Raw genomic sequence first — 16,501 nt, forward strand, 5'->3', positions numbered from 1 at the left:
CATAAAACCACAAACAACTGAGGACACAATACAATACTTAAGCAGGCTACAATATCATTTTTAAGGAAAAAGGTTCATTCATTTAGCATTTAGGCTAAACCTGCTACTGGCCCAGATGATATCCAAATCAACTTTATTGGCCAAGTGTGTCACCATACACACAAGGAATTTGTCTCGCTTGATATCGAAAGATGAGAAATTTAAAGTCTTTTGTATCTCTGTTTGAAGGATAATAAAAACTACACATAAATCTGCCGCAAACCTACTTCAAATAATGACTTACTTGTTTGCCTGACGGTAGCATGGCTGCTAGAAGTCCAAGGATCCTCTCTCTGGAGCACTCTGCGAAGACATGCTCTTGGAGGGGGACCTTAGGAAGCCGGTCATCAGTCTCCTTGACATGGTCTGATGCTGGAGAGTTGATTGCTGGACAAGACTCTGAAGCTGTTCACATATAACAGAATCAGGAAACTGTGAAAGTCTTAACCCTGATAGACTGATAAAACCAAGTTTATAACAGAACTTACGTCGTATCACAAGGGAAAGAGGGTCCTCGCTGGACAAAGAGGGTGTCTTGCTGAGGCTGATTGACTCCAAGGTGTCTTGGACAACAAGTTTTCTTTTCTCCACCTCCGTGTTAGGTGGTAAAAACATTTCTGCTGGAGCAGTGGGAGGTGAGTTCACCTCCTTCGACTTTTGGTCTTCTGATGGTTTACTCTAGAGGTGAAAGAAGAAGTAGATAGGTTGAACAGAAGACGTGACAGAAGAAGCTTTCAAACATAAGAGAATAGTGTTGTAGCCTAATAAATGCACATCCGCGGGAAAGTGCCAGGCATCCAGTATGCTATAAATACCTGTGCTGTACCTCACCTTGTCTTTGGGTGATGAAGGGGAGCAGACTGCTGCAGTACTCCCAGGCACAGATGAGGTGTCAGCGGCAGTACTAACCTCCTGAGAGGACTCGGGGGAAACTGGACACAGCTCGGTGTCAGAGGCTGAGTCATTGGAATACAGCAGATTGAGCAAAGCCGAAGCTCGTAGACCTATGGGAAGTACGCAGCGTGTGAGATAAATTTCAAGATCCATCCATCCATTTTCTGAGCCGCTTCTCCTCACTAGGGTCGCAGGCGTGCTGGAGGCGGGGTACACCCTGAACCGGTTGCCAGCCAATCGCAGGGCACACACAAACAAACAAACAACCATTCGCAGTCACACCTCGGGGCAATTTAGAGACGTCAACTAACCAAGCATGCATGTTTTTGGGATGTGGGAGGAAACCGGAGTGCCCAGAGAAAAGCCACGCAGGCACGGGGAGAACATGCAAACTCCACACAGGCGGGGCCGGGGATTGAACCCGGGTCCTCAGAACTGTGAGGCTGACGCTCTAACCAGTCGTTCACCGTGCCGCCTTTGCTGATACAGTAACCGTGTATTTTGTACTGTTGCACACTAGTTCAAAGGAGCTCGAACAGTCATTTGATTTTGAATTTTTAAAAAGAAATCTGCTTTGATACCTTTGCTGGTCTGCCCCTTGAGCAAGCAATCAGTGATAAGCTTGGAGCAGCATGTCTGTAGGGATGAGGCTTGGCTCATTGTGGAACTGTCCAAAGATTCACCCTCTACCTGCTTCTCACTAATCACTTCTGAAGTGTAGAGTGCCAAAGCAGCAAACAGAAGCCAGGAGTAGTTGTGGACGTATGGTTGAATCAAGCGATGGCGGTCGCTTATTCTTATGGTCACCATCGGGTAAACTGTGATCCGATGGGTGGGCAGGTGGCTAAAGGTTAGTTGAATCGGAACAGTGTTAACAGAATAGTAAACTGAGATTCAAAAATAAATCATGAGTTGAACCTGAATGTGTCACCTGTCAGGATATTTCTTTGCATTATAACATCCAAAGCACAGGTCAAAGTCTTCACACACGTTGCAGTTGATCCTGCTGCTTACAATGAGGCCCTGGCAATGGTCACAGGCGTACTCCATGTTTACCATCTCATGGTCATCCTCATGGCCTTCAGGCTTGGCACCACCTATTTAACACATACACACTTTGGTTTAGTCAAATTGCTTTTATCCTGTTAAACGTAATGATTCTTACTCTTTAACTAGCTGAGTATGGGCTTACTCAGAAAGCAGGTCTTGCAGAGGTCCATATCCATGCACTGCAGACATCGGTAGCGGTGCCAAGGTGCCATCCTTTCACAGCCATCACAGGAAATCACCACATTGAGCAGGTCACAATAACGTGCAATGAACATGTGCATCTGTGAAAATGACAAACTATAATTACATTTGTTTTCAAAACTGCTAAACCTAAATCACATTCTCTTGGACTTCTATTTTAATGTACCTTTCGCATGTCCTCCACAGAGTCCTGTTCATCAATTTTGTCATAAAACTTCTCAAACATTCCATCCATGCACTCATCCATCCACTCCTGGTTCTTCTTGTAGTCTGCAATTTCCTCCTCCTCTGTCCAACGACTACAAATTTACAAAGACCACAGAACAATTCAACATTTAAGTAAAACCTCTAGTGGACATTTCACACTGATAATTAGAGAAATTAAAGGTCACATGTCATCAGATTTTTTTTTTTTTTTTTTAATAATCTTGAATGTCCCAATTTGGTTTGAAAAAGCCCAGAAAGTCAATTTTCAAGCAATTCGAGTTGGTCTTTTTACACCTGGCAGTTGAGATTCCTGGATTTCTCACTAATATGAAACTTGTAAATAAGCTTCGCTCTGATTGCACATTGGCGAATGGCGATATCTCGGGGGCTGGGTCAAGTATTCAGAGCGACCCTGTTTTCATTTCATTTGATGCGGGGGGGGGGGGGGTGTCTTACTCTATCATCGTGAAGCAGAATTCGCTGAGCGTTGGACTGTTCACCACAACTTACAAATCACAACACCACAGAGGAGGGGACGTGTCACACGGGTGAAGTAAAAGTGAGGAGGTGATTTTGAAAGCGGGTCCGCTCAATCGCTATAACGAAACTGGCTCACGGCGTTCACCTTGCACGCATATTTTAGCGACAGTGACCGCAGTTACATTGAACATTAGAAATATAGTATCTATATATAAGTGTCATTCCATCGGGCGAACATGCTCTCGCCCTGATGGCACTGTGACCCCAAACCAAGCGGTATCACTATCGCTGCTCCCCCACGAGGCAGACGACCACAAAGATGCGAGATTCAACTTCGCACACACCGTCGGCGATTTCCAATCCTGTCGTTTGCAAGCGGTTTTAGTGTCTAAAGGCTATTCAATTCAACTGACAAACGACATAGATGTCCAACTTAAATCAGGTGACAGACTCCTTTTGATCCATGTTATGCATAAAACTGCAGGAAAGAAATTGGGTACAGATGGCATGGGGCCTTTAAAAAAATGGTAGCACACAGTTGCCTACTCTGCTTCTAGCGTGGTTCAAATGTTACCTGATAGCAATGTCATGAACACTAATGTTCTCCTGGGACATGCTGAGTAAGAGTTCAGGAAGCTTGATTTTCAGGAAGAGGGGAATGTCGTGCACATCCCAATTCAAGTCTAGAAGGTGCAACAAGCAGGTTTGCACGCAAGACAGGGCTGGTAGAAGAGCTCTGAGGAGGAGTGACGAGGGTAAGGTTACACTGCTCACTACACAAACTTGTGTGCTCCAATTACTTTGTAGTTGCAGTGGGAATGGACAAATATGCTTACTTATCATTAAGACATGTGAATCCTTGCACTGCTTCAACCAGAATCAGCACCAACTGATGGTAGGAACGTCGCACTTGAGCCCCTAGCTCTCGCCCGCTGTCTGACAACTGTGAAAAATAACTGAAAAAGAACATTTGCATTAAACACCACTTCATAATTGTTGTCACGATGACTCCATTACAAAACTCAGCTTCAAGAAATCAGCAATCGAGAGTATTATAGTTTTGCCTATTATAATGTCATTCCAATTACCTTATCTATTACCCACTGAAATACAAATGTGTACTGCTATTGCAATTTTTTTTCCAAATGTGTACCTGGTAAAGTCCTTCTGACATGTCAAAAGTTCTTGTAGGAACAGGATGCATGGGGCTTGAAAGAGGTGTGGCTTTCCCAGGGAATGCAAACACTCTTGAATGATCTCCAGGACTTTGCAAACACTAACAGCCTGAGCTTTGTTCAGCGACAATGTCTGCAGGATACTATAGGAGGAAAAAAACAGCAGTTTTCAAAGCTGTATGGCATCATTAATAAAAAATGATATAATGACAAACTGCCACAGACTTCGCTGTCGTGAGAGCGTTGTCCTTTATGAAATTGAGTATGTGCTTGAGAACTGGGTAGCGATCTTTGATAGAGGGGGTTGTGCGGGGTTCTTCCATCGAGCGGCACGACAGGAGGCGTAGCCGTGCCCGACTGAATGGGGCTTTATGGGTTAGGGCAGAGGGAGAGGCTGGATTGCCAACTCCCCAGGACGAGAGAGACTCGGTGGAGCCTTTGTTGTCTGACTTGCAGTGCGTACAGGAGGCCTTTAGGACATTGGCAGATTGGCTGTGTACTGGCTTGGCCGCAATCGCCTCCTCTGTAGATGCTGTCGTCGGGTGCTCAAGTGAGGAGCTCGCCTGAAAATCGGCTTCTGAGCCTGAACTTGGACAGTGACGAGGAGCACTGCCGCCCTCTGCAGCTTTAAATGAATCACCATCGGGGCACGGTGTACCACAAGGAGAAAATCTGAACAGCAGTAGGCACTTCTCAATGCACATCTCGGCTGCAGAGAAAGAAGCAATCTCACATTAGACCAATAATACATTCAAGAAAGACAAGAATAAGCAGGAATCCTCACCTAAGGTCTCTATTGTAATCTCATCAGTACCTCCTTCTCTCTCATCGGGAAAATTCATTTTGCCAACAATATATCTCTGCTTCATTTCCAACTAACAGAAAATATGAATCACAGCTTAAGACCATGGACGTGATCACATAACGTGATCACATCAATATCATTTTTTCAACAGAGCTGTGAAATACTGTAATACTCACCATCCAAGTTCTGATGCTGTCTGCCAGTGAATACACCTGCACAAAGTCCTCATTTAGACAGGACTTGCATTCTTGATTGACTATTCAGAAGAAGAAAAATAAAAAAGAAGTTTAAAAGAGAGACAGATACTACAGTATATTGATCAACTCGTTGTACTTAACAAAAATAAGAAGGGAATAGAGCTGATATTTAGGAAGCATTACCATAGATCTTGAGGGCATGTGTAAGGACTGGTGTGTGGTAGACCATGACAGCCCAAATGGCATTCACAGCATGGTCTGCCGTTGACCCAGTGGGTATTTCATTCCTCATTGCCTGTTTTTTGCAGGACTGCGCAAGGTTTCTCATCAGCTCTGTTCTGTTGTCTGTGGGTTCCTGGGAAGGGTTCCATTGGGCAAAGTCCTCCAGGAGCCTCATTACATCATCAAGATTATACTTGCTAATCTAACATACACAAAATAAAACAATGTAAAAGTACGACCTTGCGGCTGAGGTCGAACTGAACGTGACTGAATTCAGAATAATTTAGCATACCTGGACTTTTTTTGTCTGATCTGTGCTCCTTGACTCACACAACCCATGTCGGAGAATGGGTTTCCACAGAGGTGAAGACTGAACATGGGACACTTTCCAGGGTGGAAGCTCTTTCACAGAGCGTATCTCTGAAGAAACAGAGCAATTAGAATCATCATCAAGAATCCGAAAACTACCCGATATATACCGCACCAATAGCAGTGAATATAGAGAATAAACTTGGTGACTGGACAGACTGTACCGGACAAGGATGGCTACCTCTCGGCAAAAATGTGTTTCTTTAATGTATACAGTGCTTAAGAAATGTATATCAGACGACCTGTAATAAAAACAACACCAAGACACCATTCAGCATCAACATTCAGTTCTTTAAGGCGGACTCTTTCATTTTTAATAAGCTCAGTTTTACCATTTTGAGTGGGAATCAGACCTTTCTAATTCACCTTTTTTATACCCACATTTGAGCATAATGTCCTTTACTATGTGTTCTGTTGCTTAAGCAACAGAACACATAGAAAAAATGAAAATGCATGAAATGAAGACAAACAGAATAAGAGTAAAACGCACGACAGAACAACAGTGGAACAATCTAGAATGACTACAAGTAACGTCACAAAGGACTCACGTTATTATTTGTGGATGGGGGGACACCTTGTGAGTACACGCAACTACTAACCAATACGACAGGATGAGAGAGGACTGGAAATGACAGGATAGAAGAGGACAGGGTGTAATGAGCAAGGCAGTGCTACTGATGTGTGGTGTACTTATATAGTATTTTAACACCTATAAGAAACAGGGAGTTGACGTTTTAAATTTGTACAACCTGTGTCATTGTTTGTAGTCCCAGGACAAGCAATTAAATCCTCGTGTATGTCTGGAAACTCATTAGTGGATAAACACCATCCGAGATGGATTTGAGGTATCTGGTGTACGGAGTGTCACTGACGGTGTAGTGGTGCACTCGCCTGACTTTGGTGCGGACAGCGTGGGTTCAGTTCCCACTCAGTGACGGTGTGAATGTGAGTGCGGATGGTTGTCCGTGTCTATATGTGCCCTGCGACCAGTTCAGGGTGTTGTCCGCCTTTCGCCTGAAGTCAGCTGGGATAGGCTTCGGCGCCCCTAACCGGGATAAGCGGTGTTCAAAATGGATGGATGGATGGTGTACGGAGTTGCTGTGTCAGCACAATTTTAGCATTCAAAATATAGAAAGGGAATTTAACAATTATCAGTGCTATTCATTTAGGGCAGCAGTCGTGGCATAAGTGTATTAACTGGGTGGTGGTCTAATAAAGGTATTAAGCACTGTATATATTTTTATGCCATAGGTTCAAAATTGGCAATTCACAATGATGGGCCATCAAACATTGAAAGACAAGACAGTCAAGACAAGAAGTAAATGAGAAACACAGTAGTTGTGAAAAACTGTCACCGTGAGGCGATTTGAGTGCCAGGGTTCTGTAGGCGAGACGCCCCATTAGGCGGGCCACAAGCAGCTCCAGGTCAGATATCCATGAAATGGTGATGTCTGGCAGACCCATGGCTGTTACAGTGAACTTGTAACCCCACTCGTTATTGCTGCTATCAGAGTGGAAGAGGAACTGAAGCTGGGGGCCTGTGTCAAATGTTACCTTCTAGAGAGAGAAAGAAGCAACACGTGTTAAAGGTATTCACCATAAGAAGGCATTTTGTGGTAAAATGGCTTCATTCATACCTTTGGCCACTTCTCACTTCCAACCTTCATGTCATAGCGAACCTTTCCACCTCTGGAGTCGGTGAATTCCAGGTAGTCATACCTATGAAAATCCAAAGAATATAGATGCGGGTTCCTCTTTAGGGCCAAAACATGGACACTCTGTGTGTGTTTGTAAAATGTACTGAAATTCAATTTAATCACAACCCACTCTCATTAATGGTGTTTTAATGAGAATGGGATAGATTGATAGAAAGCAGAAAAGAAAATTGCTCTGTTGTATTTGTGACCTCTTTTCTGTCTCACAGCGTTCATCAAACTCCACTTCAAACGATGTAGCACCAGGGCAGGCAAATATGTTGGTCTCGTGGCGGCTATCTTCATAGTTATGAGAAGACTCCATCGCCCAGGTCCTCAGCACCACTGGCTTCTGGGGTTGGTGCCAGCTCTCCTGGTCTACCTGACAATGTCCACGTAAGTGATTCATATTATAGTCATTTTGACGTTTTGTTTTTGTTCAACAATATATACCTCTCGCACACAATGTATGCATCAAAAACAAATAGGCATGTATAAAAAGCTATGGTGTAATAGTACTGACATTTTGCTGGTAGGTAGACAACCTTACACTGTTACAGAAAAAAAAAAAAAAAATCACAATGACAGAAAGTCATGTATTTATTTGTTTTAAATGTTCTCATACAAGATTTTATTGGGAGTATTTTAAAATGTAACTTTGTGTCTGATTTTTTTTTTTTTTTTATTGCGCTTTTCGTGATGCTCCCTTTAACCTTGTTAAAGAGTGATTGAAAAAAAAGTTTCATATTTAAGTCATTTGCATTGAAAAGTAAGCAACAGAGTTCACTCACCTTGGAAAAATTGTCTCCAGTGCCACTGGAAAGACCTTTGAGGAGTTCAATCAGAGAGGAGAAGCTCTTTAGCAGCAAACAGTGAGGAATGTCCAAAGAGCAAAGTTCCAGGAGGAAAATGATCTGCCAGAGCAAATGTTGTATTCAATTCAGCACTGTCAACTCAAATAACTGTCCGATTCAAAATCATGAGCTAATTGGAAATTACCAGTTGTCTGAAAACAGTGGCAACGATGGATTTGCCTAGTTTGTTCATAATCTCAGCACCAGTGTACTTATCCAGCAGGGAACCAAGTACACTTTTGATGCTTCCCAAGAACTGATCCACATCTGTTGTAAGAGCAGAAATCAACATTATACACTTTGGAGGGGGAAAAAAGGGACATGAGCAACACATTCAAGATGAATCTTACTCTTAAGTGTATTGCATCACACTATGTAGCCTTCAAATAAACACATAACTAGAACAGAATAATCATAAATAATTGACAGGTTTTACTGAGGTTGTGTCTTACATTTTAATAGGATAACTCTGGCCAGTTCCATGGTAACAGCAGTAGAGGTGCTTCCTTTGAGCTGGAGGTAGCACCAAGAGAGAAGGCTACCTTGAAGAGCCCAGAACAAGGACAGCAATACTGCCTGCTGACTGGCTCCACCACCGCCCTCCGCCATCATAACTTCACACTTGAGAAAAAAGCAACACGCATCAGCTGAAATAATCATGCAATGAAAGATGACTCGAAAAAAGGCAATGTATGCTAATTGTCGAATACAATAGCAACTGTATTGAACCGTATCTGCTTGTCCTTTTATCACCGTAATTAAAGAGCTGTACAATTATGTGCCGGTGATCTCACCTCTTGTGTTGCCACGAGCAGAAGCGTCTCCATCACTGCTAAAATTGGGCTGATGTCAAAGTCAGAGGGAGCTCCTTTTGGTGGGAGCAGGAGAAGGCCACTTGGATCCAGATCACTGCATGGAGTGCAATGTGTGGAATGTGTATGTGCGTGACAATATGACATGCTAACATATGTACAGTATACCTACCTGAAGTAATTACACAGCGACTCAAATGTCATTTTTACGGAGAGCAGCTGATCCTCTTCTGTGATGTTTTTCTGCCAAAAGAAAACAAAACAAAACAAATAAAGAGGAAAATGAACAATTAAATGAACATGTATGTATACACACCATCATGTGGAACAGTTTGTCGCGCCGGATGTGTTGATCAGGGAAGAAAACCGCTGCCCCATTGAGAATGGCCTTCACAGCCTCCTTGTGCAAGGCTTTTTCCAGAAGCGTCACCCCCTCAGGCTCATTTACAACTGAAACAAGGGATGACAATATTATCAGGAATCTCAAACCGTTCAGAGATCATGGGTAAGTACATGTTTGTAGTTCATACTGTGGCAGAGGTGAGAGTAAAGCTCCTGGACAGCCCCGACAGAATCAGGCTCTCCGTTGCTGGATGTGGATGGTCCATCTGCTGCTGGGGCTCTGTCAACCATAGTGCTGCTCATCTTTGGGAGCATTGGATTGGGTAGCATGGAGAAACAGTTCTGTAGCAACTGGAGGAGACGAATTCTGCTTTTCAACACCTCTTCTCCCTCACTGAGACAAAGCCATAAGCACAGTTCCAAGTGAGATTGCGACTGCAGGATTGTGGTCGTATCAAGGGGAAAAGAGTGGCTGCTCCTACGCACATCATCATCAGCTTCGTGTAGAAACTCCAGAAGAGGTCCAGGTTAAGGCCAGTGAAGTCCAGAAGACATTTTCGCTTGAGGTGAGAGGAATCCTGCAGGAATAAAAAGATCTGAAAATTGAACAACAAAACAAGCCAAATGTTTTCCCACTGAACATTAAAAGGAATGCAGTTACAGGGTATGAATTAACATTTAGTGATGGCCATATTGTTTTTGTAACAAAATGCTGAATTTTGTCGTTCTACAGGGCAGACCTCTGCAGATGTTGTTCAAAAGCGACATGATAAATAATGCAATGTAGTGCCTTATATCACTTCATGCATCGTCTCGCACTTGTCGTGTCAAGGGTCATGGGTGAGCTGGAGCCTATACCTCGGCTGGGCACCAGTGAAACAACTCACTTCAAATATAGTGTTACAGACAGGATTTCGGATGGGCGGCACGGCGCACGAGTGGTTGTACATCTGCCTCACAGTCCTGTGAGGCAGATGTTTGCATCGGGACTCCAGAGTTTGCATCGGGACTCCAGCAGTTTGCATGTCTGACCGTGCTTGTGTGGGATTTTTTTTTCCTTAGGTTAAGTGACGATCACAAAGATGGTACCCACAGGCAACAGGTTTCCCCAAAGGACCACGTGGGTATTCTGTGGGCCTGTTTTAAAATGAGCTCAGCGGTGATGGAACATTGTGATTTTCATCCACATCCACAATCTAAGTGAGGATAAGCGGCATAGAAAATGCCTGGATGGATATTTCGGACTATACCACATCTATCACATCCATCCAGTCTCCGAACCGCTCATGTTCACGAGGGTCGTGGGTGTGCTGAAGCCTTATCCCAGCTGAAATTGGGCGAGAAGCGGGATACAGCCTGAACTGGTCGCCACCCTGTCACAGGGCCAAATATAAACAAACAACAATTCACACTCACAGTTACAGTAGTTACAGTTAACAGTCTTCAATAAACCTACCTATATTAATAACCTACTCTTTTCTCTTTCTTTTTAAATGTTTTTAAGCTGTCTTTTAGTTTTCTCTTTGTTAATAAATGCTAATGTAAAGCACATTGTGTTACCTTGCGTATGACATGCACTATATTTGTAAGTAAATTTGCTTTGCTTTGCTTTACCATGCATGTTTTTGGAATGCGGGAGGAAACCCTCGTACTCAGAGAAAACCCACGCAGGCCCGGGGAGGACATGCAAATTCCACACAGGAACGCTGGATTTTAACCCGGGACCTCAGAACTGTGAGGCAGATGAGCTAACCAGAAATCCACCGTGCCACCCTTTCAACAGTTGCATTACACATTAATGTATATTCACCCGCGAGGAGTGGGGAAACGGGGACGTAAGCACAGCCCAAGGCATATCAAAACGACAGTTGTTGTTGTCATACTGAATTTCAGCATGGGCTACGACAGAATGATTGCGATGATTATAGGTTAAAATAACCATTACACATGTAATGAGAAGGTTCCGTATGTTTCGTGGCAGCTCAACCATGTTTTTTCAAGAGAATAATTAGGCAATTTCCTCATTGTTGTCATTAATTACCATATTTTGTGTGAGCTGTTGAATGAAGAACAAAGTCTTGTTCAGAAGACAAAGGCCGGTGACAGTATCGTGTTTGCAGGGGTCGTCCACACCGCGAAGGTCATCGAGAGCTCCGAGCTTCTCAGTTTCAGCAGACGAGTAGCCGCTGAAGCTAAGGGACTGCACCCCTAGGCGCTCAGCGGTGTCCTGCCTGGTGCACAGGAACTTTAACATCAGAAACTGAGAAGACAGGGACAAGAATGAAAGATTGAAGAATGAAAGATTGTCGTAAGTGTCTGTTTTCCACTAAGGAGTTCAGTTCAGTTAATCATGTCAAGCAAATCACACCTTATCCAGTGTTGGCACTGGATCATAAAACCTTTTACCCACTGTGGCTAAACAGTAGTGGTGTAACGATTCTTATATCAATCTATCCATTTGTATTCCTACGATCCAACTGGATCGATCTGTGCTCGGCAAGTTAGCCTTCCGGACGTAACTATATCCATTTCAATTGTTTTATAAGGTAATCAATGGATTGTATCGATATTAGGAAATGACGCACTGGATTTTAAGCACGGCAGGCTTTATGCGGAGGTGTGTATCTCCAAGAAAAACGCTTGTAATTCCTATTACTTCGATTGATATTTCAGTTAGCACACGGCAGTTATCACTGTGAAGGCTACTTTATTCTTATTCTCTTTTCTTCTTCGCCTTCTTTTTTTATGGCCTATATCTAGTCACTCGTGGAAAAGGATGACACGCCGTGGCGACCCCAAACGGGATGAGCCGAAAGGAAAAGAAGATGACCCTCGAAGGGGAAACTCAGGCAGACAAGAGGAGAACCAGCGACAATGTCAACTACTGGATGCTGTTTCACACCCACTTTTGTGCTCCAAAGAGCAGTTTTGTTCATTTATTTACCTTTCTATGTATTATTAAGTACTATGGCCCAATAATAAAATCATAACTGAAATTATACAAATAAAAGCAAGTTGCTGCTTTCCCTTTTGTTTTATTGCAAATCATTACAATCAACCAACTTTTATTAAGGAGACTATAGCCCATTTAAAAAAGTACAGTACACAATAAGACACATAAAAGCAAGTAGATCAGGAAAATCCCATAAAATACTCTCATTGTGATTTTTTTTTTTTTAAACAAATATTTAGATTGCGATTTAGCATGTGACTTTTGGGGGCAAGTTTTTTATCTTCGGCATTATTCACTCAATGCAGGAAATACAGTGTTGTGAAAAAACATTGGTCCCCCGTCTCAAATTCTTATTTTTTTTCATAGTTTCCCCACTTTAATGCCATGTATATATATATATATATATAAAACACACACACACACATATATATATAAAACCACTATACCACTGGTACAGTTCAGACATGGCAGAATGAGCGCGCTCACTTCAGATTTTACCAGGGAGCTTTTGACGTGGGCAATTTTGACTCGCCAGCGTGGCTAACGTAGACCATATTCACTTCGCCACATCCTATTTCAAATAGCCATTGGTGAGGGGGAGAATGGGCAGCACCAACACTGCTTATCTGAAATGTAATTTCCCTTTTTTGTATAGTGAGTTCTTCAAATTCATTGGTGGGTGTTGTGTTGCGTTGGTATGATGTCACAGTTGTGACACATGATACCTACACAGCTGGTGTGAACTAGCCAAACCGCACAGTATCAAGGATTAACTGCACTCCACCACTTAGGGGAAATATATTTTTGGTAAAATGGTGTTATTGAATCATTGTTTACGGATGAAATGTGTGAGGGGGTTATGGACGTGTCAAGATAACAAGGTAGTTAAGTTAGCCAGTTTGATCTTTTGACAGAATTTACCTTTGCAACACGACACTGCTGCAGCTTGATCTCCACATCTTTCCAGTCGTCCGCCACCTCAAACCAGCCAATCGGCTCATCCTCAGACAGTGCTGGAATCCTCACACTGCGGGTCAAGCGACAACATGATGCGTCAGCGTTTAACTGAAACTACACAGTCAGAGCCCCAAACTGCTCTGGGGTATCTACAAGACAGACACAAACACTGACTTGCGAACAAAACATTTTTGTTCCACATACTTTCAATGCACTCATGAGACTAGAATTCAATTGAAATGTAGGCCAAGTTTGTGATTGGTGAAAACTTTTAATATTGGACTTTTTCTACAAGCTCAAAAGGCGAGATTATAAAACAGACAAACAATGACATGACAAAATGTCATGACATTACTTCCAAAGACTTAAGCATCCAATCAGATCAGCCATATACACCTTCGAGAACTTCGATTATATGTGGTGTGGTGTGGTCATATGTGGCGGAGTTTAGTATTTCAATTTGCCAGTTCAGCTTGGTAAACACATCTCTCAGCATTAAATCAGTCCTGAGGAAAATGAAGATTGACTGATAATATGTTAACAACACACATGCCCCAAGAGTAGTACTGAGAAAGAAAAGGGTTACCACTGGTTCTCAAACTTTTTACACCAAGTATCACCTAAAAAAAATACAAGTTGCTCTCCCAAGTACCGTATTTTCACGACCATAAGGCGCACTTAAAAGTCTTAAATTTTCTCCAAAATGGACGGGGCGCCTTATAATGCGGCGCGCCTTTTGTGTGCACAGAGTTCCAACATCTATAAATGCTGCTGTGTGATGAGTTTTTTTTTTTTTTTTACTATTTTTGACCGCTTGACTGACTGGGAGCATTTCCTGCCGACACGCTGCTTATACAGAGGAAAAGCGGACGTTGCTGAGGACAGCATGCGGACGTAAAGGGGGAAGGGTGCGTGAAGGAGGACGCTAAAGTCACGCCCCCAGTAGGTGTATAGCGCCGGAGCGTGCATTGTGCAAAACAATATCGGTTTGGCTAAGGACCCTCAAAAATGGCACCTCGAAGAGACACGCTTTACGAAGCACAGTTTAAACTGCAAGCTATCAGTTACGCGGAGGAACATAGGAATCGAGCAGCCGCGAGACATTTCAAAATCAACGAATCCACGGTTCGCAAGTGGAGGTAGCAGGAAAACGAGCTTCGCCAAGTCAAGAAGACGAAGCTGAGTTTGCGCGGAAACAAGGCGAGGTGGCCCGAGTTGGAAGACCAACTCGAGCAATGGATTCATGAGCAAAGAACAGCCGAGAGAAGCGTCTCAAGTCACAATTCGACTGAGTGAGGAAGCTTGCCATCATTCCGGGAGGCTTGACGAACCGCTGGACACCCGAGTAAACAGGGCGTTCAAAGTGAAGTTGCGAGCGGCGTGGGAGCCACGGATGACAGATGGCGAACACAGCTTTACTTAGACGCGCCTTTTAATGCGGTGCGCCTGATGGTCGTGAAAATACGGTACTACCAATATGACCAACAATAAAACACAGTAGCGTAGTTCAACAAAAAAGAGAGAGATTATTCAGTTTGAACATTAACATTATGCTTAAATTCATGAAAATAAAAACAACTGTACGAACATAATGATTCGATTCAAATGTATTGCAAAATGTTAACTATACAGTAACTGAACTGTGGGCAGTGATTATTTCACATACCACTAGTGCAACAATTCCCAACCAGTGTGCCCCGCGGGGCACATTAGTGTGCAGTGGGCGCTCTTCAGATGTGTCGCAGAAAATTTGCGAATTTTACTTATTTGCGCAAGAAATTAGTTATTTCCAAGAAAGAATGTATATTTATTCATCCATTTATGCCAGTGAGGCATAGTGACAGACAGATTTTAGGTGTTGTTTTGGCTTTCCATGTCTTTTTGCACCTCCCTTTCTTCATGTGTTCAATACTTTTTCCCAAGTGTCATTTCACAGTTTTACACACAATTTCTGATTTTATTTGTTCTACTTTCTTTGTATGTATGGATTACTTGGGTTGTTCCCAACATCTGGTGAAATTTTCAGGTCCATAGCACCTTTGGAAGCATATTTAGTGAGAAAAACGGAGACGTGTTAAATACTTATTTCAGCTGCTGTACGTAAAAAAAAAAAAAAAAAAAAAGCGCCTACTTGTCTTGTACGAACTCCTTGTAGTCTTTGTAGTCCCACGCGTCATACTTTCTGAACCTTTTGAAATGTTTTGTGGCATCGAATGGTTCTTCATCTCTGTAGGCAAACACCAAGCCACATTTCGCCCCAATGGCCCCTTTTCGCACCTTTTCGCATGAAACCAGAGGTACAAGGTTATGCATTTATTCCGGATTATTGTGAAGATCATCAAAATGACCAGAGATCATCGTAAAGACACTCACGTTGATCTTCATCTGAGTGACCTGAAAGTTGCTCTGGTCCTCAGTTGACAGGATAACACTGGCTTTCTTTTTGCCACTTTCAGTGAGAAAACCTTTAGAGAAACAATTGTGCGCTTGTACTTTAGTGTGACAGTCACACCAAGATTAGAGAAAGTGTGCTTATTTTCTCACTAAATTATTACCATCTCCAGTGGAAGATTGTGTAAGCATATTCTCTGGTCCTGATTTCTCCTCTTTGCTCTTCGTATCACATGCCTGTAAGTGCAGCTGGAGGGGTTTCCCTGTGATGTTTGAAGATGACATTGGACATTTGGTATCAAAACACAGTAATTCAAAACACAGTAATTCAACCAGGTTGATCTCATTATTTGACATAGCAGATAGCTGGTTTCCAACAAGTGCTGTGGAAAAACTGCTTTGAAAAGGAGTGAAATGTATGTATGAATAAAGGTCAACATTAAGATATATGCAGGTAGTATTTAGTAATTAGTTTACAAATCAATGCTAAAATAAATGTAAAATGTCAGCCCGTGTTTTACTGTGATGCTACAGTTTCCACAGGTCCTAGAGTGACTGGCAAAGACCAGACACGTTACCATTTCGATAGAGTAGTTGCAGCCGAACGGCGGCCATTGACGTGATGAGGGAGGAAGCCTTGTATTCTGTCTTTAAGTGGTCGCTGATGCAGGAAAGGGCTTGGAGCACATTTGCCACACTGCCTCTGGCCAGAGCGAAGGCGAGGAAGGTCAGCTCTGCATCTGGACTCACACAGCAACTTCCCAGGTACAAAATGACAAATACATTTTGTTAGAGTTCAAGCATAGTAAGAGTTAAAACAACAGTAATCTCGGTGAATGCAAGAATGTTAAACGCTAAC

At 42.9% G+C, this 16,501-nt stretch overlaps 1 protein-coding gene across 3 annotated transcripts in view; it reads right to left on the bottom strand.

Annotated features, from left to right (window-relative positions):
* zzef1 (zinc finger, ZZ-type with EF hand domain 1) overlaps positions 1–16,501 on the bottom strand; it is a 34,974-nt gene that overhangs the window by 12,505 nt on the left and 5,968 nt on the right. For 2 of the 3 annotated variants that reach the window (XM_061701837.1, XM_061701835.1), the window contains exons 8-39: positions 16,221–16,399; positions 15,807–15,905; positions 15,625–15,716; positions 15,383–15,528; positions 13,216–13,321; positions 11,383–11,601; positions 9,828–9,937; positions 9,530–9,735; positions 9,316–9,449; positions 9,172–9,242; positions 8,982–9,096; positions 8,640–8,808; positions 8,333–8,454; positions 8,125–8,247; positions 7,546–7,715; positions 7,277–7,358; positions 6,995–7,196; positions 5,563–5,690; positions 5,232–5,472; positions 5,028–5,107; positions 4,831–4,921; positions 4,272–4,755; positions 4,025–4,189; positions 3,708–3,827; positions 3,446–3,607; positions 2,351–2,483; positions 2,126–2,264; positions 1,865–2,030; positions 1,515–1,777; positions 871–1,043; positions 528–717; positions 284–444 (exon numbers count right to left, since the gene is read on the bottom strand). In XM_061701837.1, the coding sequence (XP_061557821.1) occupies positions 284–444; positions 528–717; positions 871–1,043; positions 1,515–1,777; positions 1,865–2,030; positions 2,126–2,264; positions 2,351–2,483; positions 3,446–3,607; positions 3,708–3,827; positions 4,025–4,189; positions 4,272–4,755; positions 4,831–4,921; positions 5,028–5,107; positions 5,232–5,472; positions 5,563–5,690; positions 6,995–7,196; positions 7,277–7,358; positions 7,546–7,715; positions 8,125–8,247; positions 8,333–8,454; positions 8,640–8,808; positions 8,982–9,096; positions 9,172–9,242; positions 9,316–9,449; positions 9,530–9,735; positions 9,828–9,937; positions 11,383–11,601; positions 13,216–13,321; positions 15,383–15,528; positions 15,625–15,716; positions 15,807–15,905; positions 16,221–16,399 (5,041 nt within the window). The remainder of the gene's footprint in view (positions 1–283; positions 445–527; positions 718–870; positions 1,044–1,514; positions 1,778–1,864; positions 2,031–2,125; positions 2,265–2,350; positions 2,484–3,445; positions 3,608–3,707; positions 3,828–4,024; positions 4,190–4,271; positions 4,756–4,830; positions 4,922–5,027; positions 5,108–5,231; positions 5,473–5,562; positions 5,691–6,994; positions 7,197–7,276; positions 7,359–7,545; positions 7,716–8,124; positions 8,248–8,332; positions 8,455–8,639; positions 8,809–8,981; positions 9,097–9,171; positions 9,243–9,315; positions 9,450–9,529; positions 9,736–9,827; positions 9,938–11,382; positions 11,602–13,215; positions 13,322–15,382; positions 15,529–15,624; positions 15,717–15,806; positions 15,906–16,220; positions 16,400–16,501) is intronic. The other variant, XM_061701836.1, reaches the window with a different exon arrangement.

Source organism: Phycodurus eques, chromosome 17, assembly GCF_024500275.1.
Source record: "Phycodurus eques isolate BA_2022a chromosome 17, UOR_Pequ_1.1, whole genome shotgun sequence".
In the NCBI taxonomy this organism is placed as follows: domain Eukaryota; kingdom Metazoa; phylum Chordata; class Actinopteri; order Syngnathiformes; family Syngnathidae; genus Phycodurus; species Phycodurus eques.